Raw genomic sequence first — 19841 nt, forward strand, 5'->3', positions numbered from 1 at the left:
TAGGGCACTCCATGTGCTGTGTGGGGGCTGTGCCCTGTGAGGGGAAGGGGACCCACCCCTTCTAAGCAGCCCTTCCCACACAGTCCCCCCCACACCCACAGTCCTCCCACACACTTTCCCACCTCCCTCCACACATCTCCAAACCCCACTTTCCACTCCCCTTCTGCAAACTCCATATCCCCCCCAATCACACACCACCCATGTAACAAGGAAACCAAAAGCAAACATTAAAACAAAGATATTTAGGATTTATTTTAACATGATGATAGAGACACTGGTAGGTTTCCAAATTGCTTTAACATTGTAAATATAGCAAGCATGATGGATCATGTGGCACATGAACATGTAGAAGTGGCAGCAATGGACAGTGTAAAAGCAGACTGGTCTGGTGTCCTCCAGCCAGCTTAGGTGGTGGAGCAGGGAGCTCTGTGAGGCTGGGCAAGGTGCCAGCCCCATGAAAAACTTTGGTGGGCTGGAGGACATTGGGGGGGGGGGATCCTCACTGCACAGGACCTGATCAACAAAGGCAAGGGTGTCAGGAGATAGGGCAGGTTTCACCTTCTGGACCAGACAGCAGATCGCACATGTCTCCAGTAGACCCATGTGCCGAGCACAGCGGGGTCCACCCACTCCTGCCTATTATAGTTCAGGAGGTCTCTGATATGGGGGACACCAGCCAGGATCAACCTCTGTCACAACTGGGGCACCTCTGCCATCAGTACCTCCAGCTGGGGGTTCCAGAAAAGGGGCTCGATGAGCAGGACAGGACCCTGAGCGACTGTTGCGGGGGACCTGCAGGTGGAGACCAGCCTCCAGGCCCAGAGGAGATCCTGGTAGAACTCTGGCAGCCCTCGCAGGTCCTGTAGGGAGAAGCCCCACAGGTCAAGGAGCTGCCAGTAGTGGTGGAGGAAGGCACGCCCCAGGTGGCCCCATGTTGCATGGCTACCGACACCGTATAGCAGTCACTGCAGGGCCTGGATGTCAGGACCTGGCTGCACAGGCAAACCAAGCCCTGGCTGCCCTCCCACAAGGGGAGAATCAGGACATCCGCAGCAACCCAGTGCTGTCCTAGCCAGAAAAACTCCAGTGCCCATCTTTGGAGCTATGCCAGGACATCAGGGGGCACAGGCAGGGTGTGTAAGGGGTGCCAGAGCATGGACAGGACCAGTTGGTTCAGCACCAGCAATCTCCCATGCAGCAAGAGACACCTCAGGAGCCCTGCCCATGCCCAGAGCCTCTCCACCACCCTTGCCTCCAGCTGGTGCCAGTTCTCTGGCATGGAAGGGTCTGTGAGGGACAGGTAGACTGCCAAGTAGAGCAGTGAGCCCACACTCCAGCAGATCCCATGGAGCATGGGTGGGAGTGAGCCCACCTGTCACCAGTCATTCACTGTCAGGCCAAAGATCTTGACCCAGTTGACCTGCGCAGAGGCAGCTGCTGACTACAATGCCTGGCAGGCCTCCACCTGCACCAGGTCACCTGAGTCCTGGACCATGAGGAGTATGTCATCAGCATACACTGACAGGACCAGCTGCACTGCCAGCTCCTGGAGCATCAACCTCACCACCCGTTTCCGCAGGAGAATGAGGAAGGGCTCCAGGGCCAAGATGTACAGCTGGTCTGACAGCAGGCAGCCTTGACGCAGCCCTCTCCTGAAATGGGATGGGCTCCATCAGGGTGCAGTTGAGCTTGACTAAACCTCTGCAGAGGTATACAGCACCTAGAGAGCTTGCACGAAGTGGGGCCTGAAGCCAAAGGCCCGAGCATGCCTGTGAGGTACCCATGATCTACTCTGACAAATACCTTCTCCTGGTCCAGGGTCAGGAGGGTGAAAGACAGGCCCTCCTGGCACCCTAGCTCCAGAAGGTCCTGAACCAGGTACAGGTTGTCAAAGATGGAACGTCCGGGCACCTTGTGGTTGGGATAGATCATGTCCATCAGCACAGACCGCAGGCATGGGAAGGCTATGCTTGGGGAACGTGGGGGAGGGGGAACAAACACACAAGGGCTGGGGAGACTCGATCTGGCTTACTCAGCCACATAACGAACAGCAGGGCAAGGGGAGTGGACAACAGGACTTACCATATAAGGGAAAAAACACACTTGGCAGCTGCTGAGGCAGTTATAAAAGATGGCTGGAGTGGTGGAGGGGCTTTGTTTGTTGAAAATCAGTCCAGGAGCCTCTCAGGCCTCCAGCCAGGTACTCAGCAGCAGAGCAATAGGGAGGAAAACAAAGCAGGATCAGATGCAATGAGGCAGCTGTGGGGGAGGGCAGGAGCAATCAGTCAATTAGGGAGTAATCCAGTGCAGGTGTGGTGTTAAGTGCTGCAAGGTGGTGCAGCAGGGAATCTCCCTCTCTCCTGAGAGGGAGTAGCAGCAGAACTGATGGCAGCAGTAGCAGCAACAGCAGCAGCAGTGGTAGCAGCCATCCAGTTCAGCCACTCAGGGTGTGCTTTAGATGAAAGTGGAGGTGAAGGCAGGGGGTGACCTGTCAAGGCAGCTGGGGCAGGCAAGACACCTTTAGGCTCTGGCACTGATGGTGGGGAAGGGGCCCACATGCAGTGCAGGTTCCCTCCCCAGGCTGTCCCCCAACTGCAGCTTGGCAGTGGGCTGGGCAGCAGGCTGGAATAGGGGTGCAGAAGCTGGGGTGCATTGCAGTGCAGTGGGCCCTGCCCTGAGGGGGGGATAGCTGCGTGCAGAAAAGGACCCCCCCCATGGGAGGAGGGGAAGCAGCAGGAGCCCAAGGCAGGAAGGGTTGCGGCCAACTTACCCCCATAAGCTCTGTCCTGGCCATCTTCTCCGCAGAAGCTCCCAAGACCAAGTTTGCAGCAACCAGCAATAGCAGCAGCCTGGGACAGGAAGGGGCATGGCCAACTTCCTCCCAGAGGCTCCTCCCCCAGTAGCTCTTGAGGGCATGTAGCTCTGAGCTGCTGGCCAGGGCAGGTTTTTACATTGCTGGGGCCAGGACAGGTGGTGGTTCCAGGCTCTAGCTCCCCCTGGCTGCAGATCCAGGAAGAGCCAGCCAGGGTTATTTTGCCCCAAGTCGCACATTTTGGCCGACACCAAAGTGCATGTTTGGGCATATGCACTGGGGCAAAAAGCCCTGACTCAAATTTGCACTGCTTCTATTTGAGCTGATGCAAGCGCACATGCTTACATGTGTGAACACGCCTCCAAGATTGCAATGTACTGCTTAGTTAACACTGTCTACTATTGATGAAAATGAAATATTAGTTACTTGCACTGAGGCTCTTCTCCACTGTTAAATTTACCTTCTTTTGTAATGCCATTGACCTCAAATCACCAAGTAAAATGTGTCCCATACAGTGGAAAGATATTAATTTTATGTCTTCTTGTCCAGAATAATTTGCTATATCATATATTAAATTACATAAGGATCATGTTTAAATCAGCAGTAAACCAAAATAATCTGGCTATATTGATTATTCTTAATTTTGAAGAAACACTCTTGAAGGTAGGGATTCAACTAAATCATATATTGAGCTTCAATTTGAGAGAGGCATTTTTGACCAATGATATATTGTAAGGAAATATAAAAATAATTTTTTCCCATTATCCTGGCTGTAAAAAAACACAGTAAGAGATATTAACTGTTATTTATAGAAAACTGGGCCTGGAGATATAGGTAATCTTGATGATGATTTGCAGACTACTGATTTTTAATTTTTTGCCAGGTTTTTTCTGAAATGTATCAATATTATGTGCTTTAGTCATCATGTTCTGACCTCCAAAAATTCTACAAAAAACAGTCACTAAGCAGTAGGGCTATGCAAAGCTTCAGTCCCTGGTTTAATTCGGAGGAGATCTGGCCCAATTTGGTGGCCGAATCGCTGAATCAGAATCAAATCAGAGGACCCTTTAATCTTTCTGAATCGAATCGGAACCCTCCAAATTGATTCAGAAAGATTCGGTGATTCGGACATAGAGACAACTTTAAATGTTTTTTCTACATACCTCAAGGTACCAGACATCATGAATGCTGAGATGCTGGGGCGGATGAAGAGTCCCACAGGAGTGCAGGAAGCTCCCCTGTGCACTTGGCAACAGACCTGGAAATGGACCAGAAACACTTGCGGTCCACTTCCGGGTCTGCCCGGGAGCGCACAGGGGGGCCCCTGCGCCCCCCAGCTCGGTGACTGGTGCCTCCTGGGTCTGGGGGAGGGCACCCAGGGTCCCCCCATGGCTGATCTGAGCTGGGGGGGGGTGCAGGGCCCCGCCGCCGCATGTTCCCTGGTGGACTCCATCCACCCCGCTATCACAATGTTTATGAGCCGCACATGATAACTCGAGGTATGTAGAAAAAACATTTAAAGCTGTCTCTATGGCCAAATCACTGATTCTCTGAATCAGCATCAAATCTTTAGATTCAGATTAGGCTGAATCAAATTGGGGACAGTGATTCAAATCAGGAAATCGAATCACTGTCCCCAATTCGGGCTGAATCCAAATCAAATACGGCCTGTTTAGCACACACCTACTAAGCAGTCTATTGTAGGCATCCAAATACTACTAAATAAATAGAAAACAGGATTTTCTTCTAAAAATATATTTTAAAGAATTAACAAATGCCCAAATCTTTTCCCAGAGAAAACAAGTCATCTGTTATGCAGAGCAGGTTTACATCCTGCAAAAATCAAGGCAAAATAGATACAATAACTGTAAAAGGAACAAACAGGAGCTGGAGTTAGATTTGCAGGTTAATTTGAAAAACATTGAGGTCAATGTATATTCAATGAAAGGTTCCCTTTCTTCCCTCCCAACGTAAGCAAGCTAGTGTTAGCATGAGCTGCAAAGAAGACAAACAACAGACCCTTTTATCAATAAAATGCATCTGGATAATGCTTGGCAACACGGCAGATAAAATAAAAATAAAAAGAAGGTTATAGAAAAGGGAATATTGAGGAAGCAGGGAAACAAAATAAAGCTAGTGAGGATACCATCCTTGAGGACTTTGAAGAAGTTTTAATTCTATTTCTTAACCATTTTCCATCTCAAGTAAAATGGAATGTGTATTTGTAACTGCACACTAGAATACTGGATATATTGATTCTTCTTAGTTGCTCACTATTAGCATAGAAAAGCCATAACTATATTCTTCAGTTTACACTGGACACTATTTTTAACTTAAGGTTGCTCTTCTCTAGAGGTGTGTCTGTGTGTTTGGGGATGTTAACGAAAGGGAGTTCTAGCAGCAGTATAATTTCAATCTTCTACTGATCAGGTCACTTAGTTTATAAATCATGGAACAGAAAAACAATCTGCTGTTTGGTTTATTCCTAGGAGGATATTTTAGAGTAAATGATTGTTCTATTTGTTTCAGTCTAGTGGCAAGAACAGACCAATGCAGAAGAAATTTATTGTACTTGTGAAATCTGAAGGTCAGGCATCTAGTAATGAGCAGCAATGTGACTTGTAGCATTATATCAAAAGAAGTGATAAGTAGCCAAACAGTGACTAACACTTCCCTGTTCCCCATCTCTCTCCCATTCCACTTCATCATTTCATCTCTCTAGCTGGAAATGTGAGCTAATATTTTAATCTATACAAGCCAGATGCTACCCTTCAGCCAACCAGAAGAGGAGGCTCTGACACTGAGCTTCCTTCCTAGAGAAAGATATTGTCACCTTGCAGAGATTTCTTCCTCTATAGAGAAGTCAGAAAGCTGATTCTAATTTCCTAGTGTAACACTGAGACACCTGTCAGTGGGTAAGTTTAAAAATGGTGAGTGCAGAAGAGAACACAGAATGTTTGGGGATGGAAAGAGGGTATAGAGCATTCGTTCAACACATTCTTTTTTCTCAGTAATATTTTTCTTACTTTTCTAAGAATGAGATGTTTGGCCAAATTCTCTACTTGCGTGAAATAAAGTGAACCTGAATACAGCTGTTCTCAGGCTGAAGGAGGCCTACTGCATCAGCATTAATTTGCCAGGATTTCTTCCAGGGTTGTAAATCCCCATGTAGTATCAAGGCAGGTCAAGGTACCATAGAGAAGGATATTTTGTTAATGTAGTGTTAAGCTGTACTGCTTATGTTGGGAATATGAACCTTAATTCTGAATGTACATTCTTGACTTGGACCTTATCACGCAATACTTCAGCATAGTTATTATATGGTTTGTTTATACTGCTATCTAAATTATTTCAATGTTTTTCATAAATATTAACTAACTGAGACTCGTAACTCACCTGTGAAGAATCTATTCACTTTGATCACCTGTTAACAGACAGGGAAACTGAGGTATAGGGGAGTTAAATGACTTCCCCCAAATCATACAACAAGCATTTTTTAGAAGGGCCAGAAATAAAATCCAGTTCTCCTGTCACATAGGTTATTGTGCAATACCATCTTGCCTCCAATTATATGATTGTAGGTCATTTTATACATATACATTTTGAGGATTATCTAGCTCATGAGCACAATCAGGTCCTAGTTGTGATCTCTGAGTGCTACTTTAATAAAATAGTAACATTTACAATTTACATTGCTGTATTTGAGAGAGTACAGAATGTGATACTGTATTAAATACCTAGACATAATGCCTGTACCAGTGATTCTCAACCAGCATACATAAAGCTTTACTCTACCCTCTATTCTTCCTACTCCATTTTGAATGACTCTACCTACAAATGCCTTCAATCTTGGATATGTCTCTCTGTTCTTTCATGTACCTCACACCTATAGCATGCGAATCACCTAAGATCAGTACTGTTTCAAGTTACACCCTATTGTTTGATAAGGAAAATGTGAAAACCTGGTCAAACCTTTCTTTTCCTTTAGCAGCCTCATGGCTTAGTTGTTCTCTCATATAAAGTGTCACAGATATTGCATCCATTTCAGACATTCCTCCCAACCTGAAAGAGGCCGAAGTTGTACTTATAAATTCTTAATCTAAAATGTAATCAGCTGCTGGCAGGAACTGAATAGAAACACAAGCTTGCAAACCAGTAGCAATTACATTTGGATCAGCAATAATGTTCAACAGAGAAAACAAATAATACTAATTACTGATCTTGCATAAAAGTGAGCAAACTTCCCTGTACTGCCCTAACCCTACTATAACCTTGTGTGGGGAAGACCAGTACTCCAGGTGAGAGTACGCTGGTGAAAGGACAACTCTGTATTGATTGTTTTGCAACATAGCCTCTTACAGTCTGAGAGCTGAAATGTAATCAAACTCTTCATACAGGCCATAGTAATAGCCAACTGATTCTAACACTACCAACCTGGACTGGAATTAGTGACCTAAAAGGGAAAAACTGACTTTCAATCTCATTGACAGTTCTGTAAACCAGCCATTCCAGCCAGCCAATAGCAACAGTGCTATTGTTATCTGAATTTGTTTAAAAACCATGACAAGCAAACAAAACTAATTTAAAAAATGCATTTCCTGAAACATGCCTTACCTCACATACATGAAACTACAGTTTACATCAGTAAGTTCTTTTTTTATATTTGAGATCTCTGCTCCAGAGTTTCAAAGCATTAATAATTTCCTTCCCAAAACACTCAAAGAGGACTTATTTCAGTTATTGAACTTGGACAATCTTTTAGCACAGAAACCACCTAAACTGATTCTCAGCTACTGCAATCCTTCTATTTGTCAAGCAGATGCCCTAGCTGAACAGAGAGCTTAGACATCTCTTAGGGCTTTTGCTAGCCACTAGTTGGGGCTGGGAAGGAATTTTTCCCCTTTATAAATGCTACTGGCCTCTGATAGAAAGAAGATTCACCTTCCTCTAAAGCCCTAGGAAACTGGTCACTGCTAAAGCTGGAATTTTTGACTGGGGTGCACCGATGCTCCTGCCCAGACGTAAAAAATCCAGACCTTTCTGACTAGAGGGTCTTGCTCTTCTGCTCAAGGTCCTACTGATCACCAAACCTGGGATCAGAAAAGAATTTTACCTCCTCCACCATGTCAGATTGGCATGGACTGTAGAGGGTAGGAAGGACAGTTGTCTTTCTTTGTAGCTTGAGGCATGGTCATTTGCCTAGGATTTCTGAGCATATATTAATCACTGTCATTGCAATGGCAGGCCACTGGTAGTGCTCGTGTCTTCACTGCTTTTACCTATGGCATGTTATACAGGGCATTCTTGGTGTTTCAGGTACCCTACCTTGTAGTTGTGAGTGAGGATTTGAACAAGCAATTTTAGGGTTACTTTGGTAAAAAAAATGCCTATCAGTGTAGGGCACTGGACTTAATAGCCTAATTGGCCTCCTCCAGTCCTCTGTTCCTATGGGCTCCCTCACTCCTCCTGGTTATATGTTCAACCACCATCCCTCTTGCTTCAAAACATGCAACATCGTTCACATCCTACCTGCTGGCTCCCCCATATACCCTAGAAAGCAGTCTTAGCTGATTGCCAGCTTTCAGTTTCTTTCCGGTACCAAAAACAATCCCCCCCACATATAACTTATTCCCAGCTGAGAGAATACTTAAATTCAAGCTAACATGATCTTGGAAAATACATTTCTATGCTTTGGTGACTCAAGGTCTTTAATCCTTGCATCCTGCTATAGGATTAGATAGGAAATAAGGTAACATGACACTTCAACTATTGCTCAGCTAAAATAAAAAAAATATTGTAAGCATCTTAGTAGTATGCATTTAACCTTTCCCCTGCCCGTATCTTTTTACCTGATATAAATGGCTCTGAAATATGAACAGCTGCAATATGGGATCTCCTTACTGAGGAGGTTTTAAAATCAACTTTTGGCAAGGAGAACATATAATTATGGAGTATTCAAATATGGTGTGGAAAAACTATTACATGATCATGAATCGCCAAATGCTTAAGCTATGCAATTCTGTCACATCTGTCCAGATGTCACTAAAAGACCTGAATGACATATGGTCATATAAAAATTTCAGTGTATGGAGAGACAGTCTATTGAGTCATTCAAGCTGCTTTGGAGGCTAACAGTACTCTGAAGGGATTTTGAGGGGGGCGGGGGGGAAGGGGGCAGGACAGAAAACAATTCCCTCCTGTGATGGCGCAGCGAGAGGAAGTTCTCTTCCATGAAAGCTCATATTGCTGTCCAGTGACTCCTTTCCAATAACCTTCAACTCAACAAAGTCACTATGTAAATTTATAAGCTCCATTACTACAATGTAAGAAGAGGAAGGCGTTTTTCCAATCTCCCTGAATGAAGCAAGGGGCATACACATTGACTATCCCTTTATCCCAGAACCTTCTGTATTCCTCAGAAGCAATAATATGGAAGAAAAATATTCTCAGCAAAGTCAATTTTTGCATGTCTCATTCCCTTGGCCCAATATCAAAAAGAGACTACAGTTGATGTAACATTTCTGACTCAGTCACAAAATGGCCAAATTACTTCCTTTCAAATTCAATAAATAAATAAAACCTAACCATTTACTCCTCAAGCTCACTCTTTTAGGTGAGTTTCAAAATGTCAGCAGCTGCTACATGGAGACAAATCTCCTGAACCCTGAAACCGGAAGGCAGAGTATTTTGGAGCGATTCATAAGGTTGGCATGCCCATTCTGCTTCTGATTTGGGATCTGACATAGTCTGTTGATTTTCTTTCATTATTGTATATAGTTATAACTGTTGAAGTTGGCACTCACTAAATGAGTAGGATTGATAAGAGCAGGGATTATTGAGCCCCCTGTGTTTAGTCAATTAATTGGAACAGCTTGAACACAGACAGTGCAAATTTACTCTCCACTGTCCTGCCAATATGATATATCTCAGATATGGAGGGAAAACCTCTGGGAGGAAAAAGATACATAGTCTTTCAAACAATTCATGCTCTTCTGTAATGCCACAGAGGATGCTGACATGAACGACACTAAAGCCCCAGGCAGACATGTGCCTCCATGGCTGAGAGTCTGAATCAGTAGATGGGGCTCCCAGCTCTGGGCACACATGACGGGGATCATGGGAGCCCCGTCAGCTAAAGGATTCTAGTCTTGGGGGCAAATGGTGAGCTCTTAGAGTTGGGAGCTCTATCAGCTGAGAGGGCTCCCAGCCCCAGAGATGCACCCCACAGCTGGGAGTCCCAGCCTGGCCACACTTTCAATTAATGGTATGATAGGAATCAGCCACAGTTATTACACATTTTTTATGTAATAACTTTATACCTTATTCCTTGTTTTATCAAGTCATTAATTGCATTAACATATAGCCAGGTAACAATTTAAGATACGATTAACTGGTTAGTCACATCTTAATATGTAATAAGAGTAATTGAATATCCATGGTATTTTTGTGATATAGTATTTCTCTCTCATGGGAGATGTTGGATTTTTACTGCAGAAACAGAACTGTCCACTTTCCTTATCATTTATGGCTCAACTTTAATTTAATATCCTTCTATTTTTGTAGGAGATCTATAGATTAACACAATAAGCCTATCAAGCTAGAATGGCACTAGCTTTTAAAATGCCCTAATTTGTTTTTACCAAGTCAATATGTTGTCATATTTACTGAATTTTTAAATGAGCTGAGACACAGATTATTAGGATTTTTTCTAGAAAGCAGCTATATCTTTTGTGGAGCTCTGATAGATAACCACAAGCTGTAAGGGAACACAATGAAAGAGACAGGAATGTGCCAGCTGCTCCAAGTTTAGTGTTGTAGAAACCAAGCAAATAATGAATAGCTGCTCCAGGTCTGCAAATACCAACTAGAAAAGGAAAGTTCATCACTGTATTACATTTATTTAGCAATTGTGACACTTCACATATTGTGCATTCCATTAATGCATATACTTGGGGTAGGGAGAAAGGGCTATTTTTTGTGTTGGTTTAGGTTTTATAAAGCATGCTCATGTTTTAAGAGGAAGAAAAATATGCCACATACCTTCTGATGGGGAATTACCGGCCTGGGAGAGTCAACTCTGGGCATTGCTGTTGGAACTGGTGCTGGCCGTTTAGATCTGCAGATTAAAAAAAAAAAAGAAAAGAAAAGCAGTTAAGGAAAAAAACCCAGCCTTTTGATTTCTAACAATATTTTTGTATTTCACAGAGAAATACTTCATCAAGAGTGAAAGTCCTACATAAAATCTGGCCTTGCCTTTTACTATATTGCTGTTTTCACAAGGCATGTGCTGAATCTATTGGATACTCCACTTACCATCACCAAGACTGGTTTGACAAGAACAATGAGAAAATCCTAGCACTTAGCCATCAGCAGAGACCCACATTCTGCAGGTGGCAAAATGAACCCTGCAAGCAGCGAAAATGAGAGGTTTACTACTGGCTCAAAGCTGTAGTTCAGAGTGGGCTATCAAGAACCAGTGGTAGCAAGTGAAGGCCATGGAAATCCAGAGTTTCACTGACCAACATGACATTAGAAGCTCCTTTCAAGCAATAAAAGCCACCCATGGGTCATGTTCCAATGGCCCAATTTCTTGTAATACCAGGACGGCTCCACCCTTCTCATGGACAATGTACCCACCATCAAGCAATGCTGGAAGGAGCACTTCAAGACTCTACTCAACTGCAAATCTGAGGTCTCAGCTGCCACCATCAAGTCTGTCCCTCAACATCCAGTCATAGAATCTCTTGCTGATCCCCCATCCTTCAAGGAAGTCTGGCATGCCATCACTCAGACCAAGATCAAAAAAGGCACCAGGCCCAGATAGCATTGCCACAGAGGTCTTCAAGGCGATGGAATAGCACTAGCACAAAAACGTCACCAACTTCTCATCAAAATATGGGTTAACGAGGAAGTTCCACCCGACTTAAAGGATGCTAACACTGTGACCATCTTCAAGAAAGGGGGCAAGTTAGCATTTGGGAACTACTGAGGCATTGCCCTCCTCTCTGTTGCTGGGAAGTTTCTTACTAGCATACTTCTGAATTGCCTCTTCCCCCTTGCTGAAGAAGTCCTTTCAGAATCACAGTGTGGCTTTAGATCATCACGGAGTACCACCAAAATGATTTTTGTTGCACAGACCTAGAAGTGTAGAGAGAAACACCAGGAGCTGTTTATGGTATTCATTGACCTAACCAAGGTCCTCAACTCTATCAATCATGTAGCATTATGGAAAGTGTTGGCTAGATTTGGTTGCCCACTTAAGTTTATCAGTCTCCTCAGGCTACTCCATGACAGGATGACTGCCACAGTCCTTTGCAATGGATCAGAGACGAACCCATTTACCATCTGTACTTGTGTCAAGCAGGGCTGTGTCATTGCCCCAACCCTTTTTTCCATCCATCTTGCTGTGATTTTGATTCTTAGCTGTAACCGCCTTCCTCCTGGACTTGATGTTGAGTATCGAATGGACAGTAAACCTTTCAACTTGTGGCACCTTTACAGCAAAACAAAAGTTACCAAGACTGGCATCACCAGTATTCAGTAGGTTGATGACTGTGTTATCATTGTGCACACTGAGACCGATTTGCAGTCTATCCTTGACCTTTTTCTCAGGTGACTATCATACCCTTGGACCCTCCCTTAACATTGGGAAGATGAATGTGCTCCATCAGCCTGCCCCAACACAAGCTGCCCTCCTCCCCCCCACAAATTACTATTGCTGGAAAACCCCTGGAAAACATTGAGAATTTCCCATAACTTGGTAGTCACCTCTCCCAGTCAGTCAGTCTTGATGTAGAAATCAAAACACAGGATTTGCTGTACCAGCACATGCTTCAGCAAGCTGTTTCACCATGTCTTTGCTGACTGAGATCTGCAGATGGGAACTAAGATCCTGGTGTACACTGCAGTGGTTATCTCCATGTTCCTCTATGGATGAGGCATGGGTGCCATAGCAAAGCCATCTTAAGCACATGGAATGGTTCCATCAGCATTGCCTCAGGAAGATTCTTTGCATTATAGGTTCATAGATTGTAAGGCTGGAAGGGACCTCAGAAGATCATCAGGTTCAGCCCCCTGCACCAAACAGGAAAGATAACTGGGGGTCAGGTGACCCCAGCAAGGTGACTGTCTAGTCCAGATGCGACTGATGAACTCAGACTGGTGGGGCGGTAGGGCGTTCCATGGGAGTGGGGAAGAGGGGGAGTTTGCAACCAGCCAGCAGTGGGGCGGGGTTTGCAGCTGGCCAGGCACTGCAAACCCCCCTGCTCCTGGCTGGCTGCAAACCTGCACCCCCCCCACCCCACTGCCAGCTGACTGCAAGCCCCCCTCCACCCCCCCGCCACTCCTGTGGGACACTCCACCAGTCTGAGTTCACCAGCCACACCTGGTCTACTCTCCTCTTGAAGATTTCCAGGGTAAGTGATTGCACCACCTCTGGAGGGAGCTTATTCCACAGTCTAGACACCCTGACTGAAGAAGGTTTTCCTAATGTTGAGTCTGAATTGATCTTCCAGGAGTTTGTGGCCATTACTCCTGGTTTTTCCTTTGGGTGCCCTGGTGAACAGTTGGTCACTGAGCCCTTGATGTAATCCCCTAGTATAGCAGCGATGAGAAGACCACTGCACCAATGCCAGCATCCTCTCTCCAGCTAACTTAACCAGCACTGAGGCAAAGATCATGAACCATCAACTCTTCTGGGCTGGCCACTGTGTGCTGATGGCTGACATTCATCTGCCAAAGCAAGTCGTCTTCTCTCAACTTAGTCATGGAAAGACAACCCACAGAGGAAGCGCTACAAGGACAACCTGAAAGTGAACCTTAAGAAGGGAGGCATCAACCCTACAAATTGGGGGTTTGTAATAGGTTGGTAACTGGCTGGTAACAGGTCTCAATGGTGCTGCACCGTACATCAAGGTACAGCCTACTTCAAAGAGAACCATCTTGCCCAGAAGGCCGAGAAACCGCAGAGGAGGAAGGAAAGCTCACAACATCCTGACCAACAGTTGCCCCCGACACCAAGACACCACTTGTCATATCTGTGGAAAAACTTTCAGGGCATGGATTGGACTCCTCAGCCCCCTTCAAATTTACTAGTAATCCCCCACACCCTCCTGGCAGACATCATCCTTGTATCGAGGGATAGTTAATTTCTGTTGTGCTGTTTTCATCAATATCCAAGGACTTCTCTTCCTTATTTAGAGAAATCTTGGAAATCAGAATTAAACTTCTGATTTTTAGTAATACTTACAGGCAAATCTTTAAAAAGGGTTTGAATAAGTAGAAATACAGAATCTTATATTTCAAGGCACAGTTGAACTGCTTAGACTGCAGGATGGAAAAACTTTCTGTGGCAGGCTATTCCATAAATGTACACATCACTTGAGGGTGACTGCACTTTTCTTTTAAAGTATCTGGCAATGGCAACTACCAGAGGCAGACTACTAGAAGATGGACCAATGGTCTGATCCAACATGATAATTTCTATATTACTATGCAACTCCATCTTGGACAGTGCATTTAGATGTGGTTCCCACCTTTCAAAAATGTACTTAAGTCCAGAGAAGAACAAGTAAGCTCATTAGAGGTACTGGAAGATTTCCACATGTAGAAAGGTTACAAAGATCTATTTCACTTGATAAAAATGAAGACATGACATAACAGATGTCTACATACTACAAGATGATATACATATGGAGCATGACACCTATAAAAATAATGGAACAATGAAATAAAATAAGTTTAAAATGGGTACTCTTTTATTCATGTATGATTAGTCTGTGGAACTCACTGCTACAAGATATTATTGAAACAAAGGGCTAGGAAGATTTCTAAAGGAGTATTCAACAGTTGTATCCATAACAGGAATATATTTACAATATAGTTCATACAACATGAATGTATTGGGAATAAAAAACCCCCTAAAGCCTCAGAACAGGCAGTTACAAATGTTAACCACTGTGCCTGGGTTTAGGAACAAGTGTTGCTTGTAAAATGTGACACCGTAATTAGTTATACAGGCAACCCCCACTTAATGCTGTTTCACTTGGCGCTATTTCGCTATACCGCTCATTTTAAATTGATACCTGATTCCACTTAGCACTCAGCGAGTTTTGCTTTAACACTCATGGTTGTCATCTTGGGTCATTAAAAACACTTACGGTCACTGTCTTGCATCAACAAATACTTTTGGTTTCACTTAACGCTCGTTTTTTCAGGAACCAATTAAGAGTGCTAAGCGGGAGTTTCCTGTAGCAATGGAGCAGGGGCAGTAGGGTCCTTGCAACTTCCTCAATCCATTTTAACCACAAAAAAGTAACCAATCATAATAAGGCAGAGATTTATGTGGGTGATATCTCCTATTGGACCAAGCTGGGGTAGATTTAGACAAGCTTTCAAATGTAGTGCATTATTCTTCAGGTCTGAGGCAAAAGAAGGCACAACAAGGACTAATCCGACTTGAAGAATTGACTGCATTTAAAAGCTTCTAAGTCTATCCCCATTTTGCAATTTGTCCAATCAAAGATATCACCCCTAAAATTCATTGCTTCTCAACTATTTTCTGGACCACCACAACTACAACATCACTCCAATGCTACCATAACCAGGCAAATCTTTCATGAAATAACTGAGGTGAGGTAGCAAGCAGCAGTGGCCAAGTACCCAGAAAGTGTCATTGACCATCTGTTGCAATGTTAGAGCAGATAGATATGAACAAATTGAGAGCCAGATTCTGGTTTCAGTTACATTCTCTCAATTCTCACAGTGTAGTCAATAACTTAGAGTCATCCTGGATTCACCCAAGCCTATCCAAGACCAGATGCAAGCCCTATAATCCATCCTGAGCATCTATTCTTGTACACACACAGAAGTCATGAATTTTTGCTTCCCACACACTAAACGCTGTAAATATTCACAGTCACTAGCAGAGGTACAGCACGCAACAAGATATGTCCATTTGATGCTTGTCTGGAAAATCATTGTACTGCAGCATAGGGATTCATTTTCCAAACTGTTCCATCACTCCCACTGTTTATTTTATGTCCACTCTTTTCCCCAGCTGCCATCTTCTCATAAAGGAAGCTGTTAAAATGCTTTATTTATTCCACAAGTTATTGCTATGCCACATTTGTCATCCATAATGCTACACAGCTAAGGCTTTTAGATTACGTTAATTCTGCAAAACGTTTCAAGCCATCACTTTGAAATAAAAAAGGTTCCTAAACAATTCTGCCCTGAACCTCTACAGCCCTGGCTTTTATAACAGAGCACTAAGATTTGCTGGCTTTAGCATAGCTTTGAATTGAAAGGGAGGGCAGCAGAGGTGAAGTCAATAAAAATATATCCATCTGTAGAACAAAGCATCTATTTATGTAAAAGCCATTAGACCTCGGAGAAATATCTCAGTTAAGGGACATTTTTCTCCCCCTTCTTCAGTGGCTCAATTCTTTTATTTTCAGTGTCCTTTCTTACCTGTCTCACAGATAGAATGAGTCATAAGTTTGAATTTTTTTTCTCTAAGATATGGGCTGAATATACAAAATGGATGACTTATCCATTTAACTCTGCTACAAGGTTCCAAAAAGGACCATAGTCCCCCTAACAACATGAAGCTCAAAATAGAAGATGAACTATTAAGCTTTATTTTTGCAAATGAAAAGTCTAGATCAGTAGAAAGAATGCCATCTGCATACATCCCACCTGAAAAGGTTCCTGGCAACACATCTGAACAAAGTAATTTCCATGCCTTTTGACCATGAACCATTTCAAAACAAGATTCCTTCATGATAATCAGGGTCCTGTGTTTTCTCTGAAATAACAGATGACATCATAAACATCTAACAAAGTATAGATACTGCTGGATGATAAACCTAATGACATATATATTCTGTAAGATGAAACAATCCTGTGCTGGGGAGGAAGCCCCCATTCAATTGTACAGAACATGGGTGGCAGGGGGGTCACGGCAGTGGCGGGGCCCAGGAACTGCCAACAGTGTTGGTGGCACCTTTTTGCAGTGGGTGCATTGCCATGCTCAGGGGGGTGCAAGTGCACTCCCTATGCATTGCCCTGGTACAGAACAAAAATTAGTGCTATTAAATCAGCCTTGATATTCTATTTTCAAATGTAAATAGTTTGCTAATATTATGTTTCTGCCCCTTTTCTGTTAGGTATCTGTGATCCTGGGAGGTATAGTTTTTTATTAACTGAGAATATGGATGCAATGGAGGTTCTTTTTCCCCGAAGTATTTTTGAAATTTAGAAATTTGGCTTCTTTACAAATTGAAGTAAAAATAAAGAAACCTTGAAATTCTCCATAAAAGAAAACATTTTAAACAGTTTCATTTCAGGTTGACTAATTCATACTAGTTTAATTCATTCTGATTTAATACTGTAATATTTCATAATCAACTTTAAAAATAGAAATAAAAAGTCATTTCAACATAAGAAATTAGAATGTTTTGTTCAAAATATACCCCTATTTCTTTACTAAATTAAATTCTAGTAAAACTATCACAGCTCCATTTCCACAAATACATTTCCACTGAGGTTACTCTGAGCAGCTCTATTGATTACTTATGTGGGGTAACAAGGAACAATGGTCACAAAGTGACAGAGAGCAGATTTAGGCTAGATATCATGAAAAACTTCTTTATGGTAAGAGTGGCCAAAATTTGGAATGGGCTTCCAAGGGAGGTAGTGCTCAGCCCTACCTTTGGGGTCTTTAAGAGAAGGCTGGATAGGCATCTAGCTGGGGTCATCTGACCCCAGGACTCTTTCCTGCTTAGGCAAGGGGTCGGACTCGATGATCTGTGAGGTCCCTTCTGACCCTAGCATCTATGAATATAAAGCTGGATGATACACCATCCAAACCAGACTTGATCGACTTAAAAGGGGACAAAAGATAAACCTGTGCTGTGATGAGCACTAGTCACAGCCTGGAATTAACATCTTGTTGGTGTAAGGTGGGGGATAGGGGAGGCGGAAAGCCGGACGGAAAGATTGAAGAGGGGATCCAGGAAAGGCAGGACACAAGATCTTCCTCCCAATAACGAATATATTCCAACAAAGAAGTGGCAGGAGAGAACCCCTGAGGACCACCCAAGATATCTGACTGGATGGTGAGCTGGCAATCATTAAAGGGATGGCGGTGCCTGAAAAGCCAGTTCAGGTGAAATGCGCTAGTGAGCAGCATTGGAGGTTGCACAGATGTAGAATGACACGGCATTTGGAGCAGATAGAATCCCTGCTGAAATCGTCAAGCAGTGGGGAGTGGAGCTTACATCACAGCTTCATGCTCTCATCTTAAGGATCGCGAATAATGAGGAAATCCAAGACAGCCTCAGGGATACCATGATTATGACAATCGTCAAGAAAGGAGACAAATCCAACTTTGGAAATAGTACTTTCTGACTGTGAAAACTACAGAAGTATCACCTTACTGTCCACCACAGGAAAGATCATTACAAGAACCCTCCTGAACCATCTCTCCTTCCATTTGCTGAAGAACTCCTCCTGGAATTTCAGTGTGGGTTAAGGGCATCAAGAAATACAACTGACACGATCTTAACAGCTCACCAGCTGCAAGAGAAATGCCGGGAACAAAATAAGCTTCTCTACATGGCCTTATTTAATCTCATGAAAGTGTTTGATTCTGTCAGCCAAGAAGTGTTGTGGAGGATCCTTCTGAAGTATGGATGCCCACTGAAATTTGTCACCATGCTCTGCCTGCTTCATGCTCAATCAAGTGACTTCAATGGAAATTGCAAATACAAACCATTCCATACTTCTTTGAACATTTCAGTAGCTTACATACTACTTAAATACAACTGAGGTAAATTTTGAGCTGGACTGAGGCTTAGTTTCACGGTATGTGGGCACAATTTGTGCCTGTGATAAAAATACAAGCATTATTAATTATTCCTCCTCCAGAAATTTTGTACCTACATTTTATGGTGGGAGAAAACATTAACACTTGGCTGCAATATTAACATTTGATTTGTTAATTACTTGTCTTCATGGTGCTGTATTTGGATAACCAAACAGGTAGCTATCCATGGATACACAGTGAACTGCAGGCGCACATTCTGTATTCATTAACTATATTAGGACAAGGGAAGCCAGCCAACCAGAAGCACACCCCAGACTATAAAACTGGACACATAATGGCATAGTGGGAGTGAACAATGATGAGAAGCCAGAAGGAGCCTGCTGTAGTAAGAGGGGACTGCAGTAAATCAGTAACCTGTTGAAAAGGGAGAGGTGGATTCAGAAATGTGGGCCAGTGTCCTCAAATCTGCTCTTGTTCCCATTAGCCTTCCCTTTCCATCCACCCCACATCATCCACGTTGCTTTGTGTCCCTCATTAGCCCTTTTCTACTTTTCTGTTACCCACGTATTCTCATTCCCACTTCTCTGTCCACAATTGCACCCTTTCTTCTGCCCTTTGGTCTCAGTTCTCTCCCATTGTGGTTTCATATATTTCATAGGCATTAGGGCTGGAAGGGACCTTGGAAGATCATCGAGTCCAGCCCCCTGCCCAAGGGGCAGGAAGTCAGCTGGGGTCATAGGATCCCAGCAAGATAAGCATCCAAATTTCTCTTGAAGGTGTTCAATGTAGGTGCTTGAACCAACTCTGATGGAAGGCTATTCCAGACCTTGGGGGCTCAGACAGTAAAGAAATTCTTTCTTATGTCCAGCCTGAAATAGTCTTGCAGTAGTTTATAACCGTTCAACCTCGTCATCCCTTGGGACCCTCTGGTGAACAAACGTTCCCCCAGATACTGGTGGTCACCCCTTATAAATTTATAGGTGGCCATCAGATCACCCCTGAGCCTGCACTTTTCCAGGCTAAAGAGCCCCATAGCTCTCAGCCTGTCATCGTAAGGTCTGTTTTCCTGACCTCTGATCATGCGCGTGGCTCTTCTCTGGACTCTCTCAAGCTTCTCCACATCCTTTTTGAATTGTGGGGCCCAAAACTGGACACTGTACTCCAGCTGCGGCCTCACCAAGGCCAAATACAAGGGGAGAA

General features: G+C 43.7%; 1 protein-coding gene across 30 annotated transcripts in view; it reads right to left on the reverse strand.

Moving 5' to 3' along the window:
• The window catches only part of LDB3 (LIM domain binding 3), a 217764-nt gene that overhangs the window by 95817 nt on the left and 102106 nt on the right, over nt 1–19841 (reverse strand). For 29 of the 30 annotated variants that reach the window (XR_003094036.1, XR_003094038.1, XM_014519974.2 and 26 more), the window contains one exon: nt 10853–10928. Coding sequence is in view for 28 of the 30 variants with exons in the window: in XM_014519974.2 (XP_014375460.1) it covers nt 10853–10928 (76 nt within the window). In the remaining 2 variants the exon portion in view is untranslated. Of the gene's footprint in view, nt 1–2082; nt 2250–10852; nt 10929–19841 lie in introns of those variants that run through there. The other variant, XM_025204227.1, reaches the window with a different exon arrangement.

Source organism: Alligator sinensis, unplaced genomic scaffold, assembly GCF_000455745.1.
Source record: "Alligator sinensis unplaced genomic scaffold, ASM45574v1 scaffold94_1, whole genome shotgun sequence".
NCBI lineage: Eukaryota > Metazoa > Chordata > Crocodylia > Alligatoridae > Alligator > Alligator sinensis.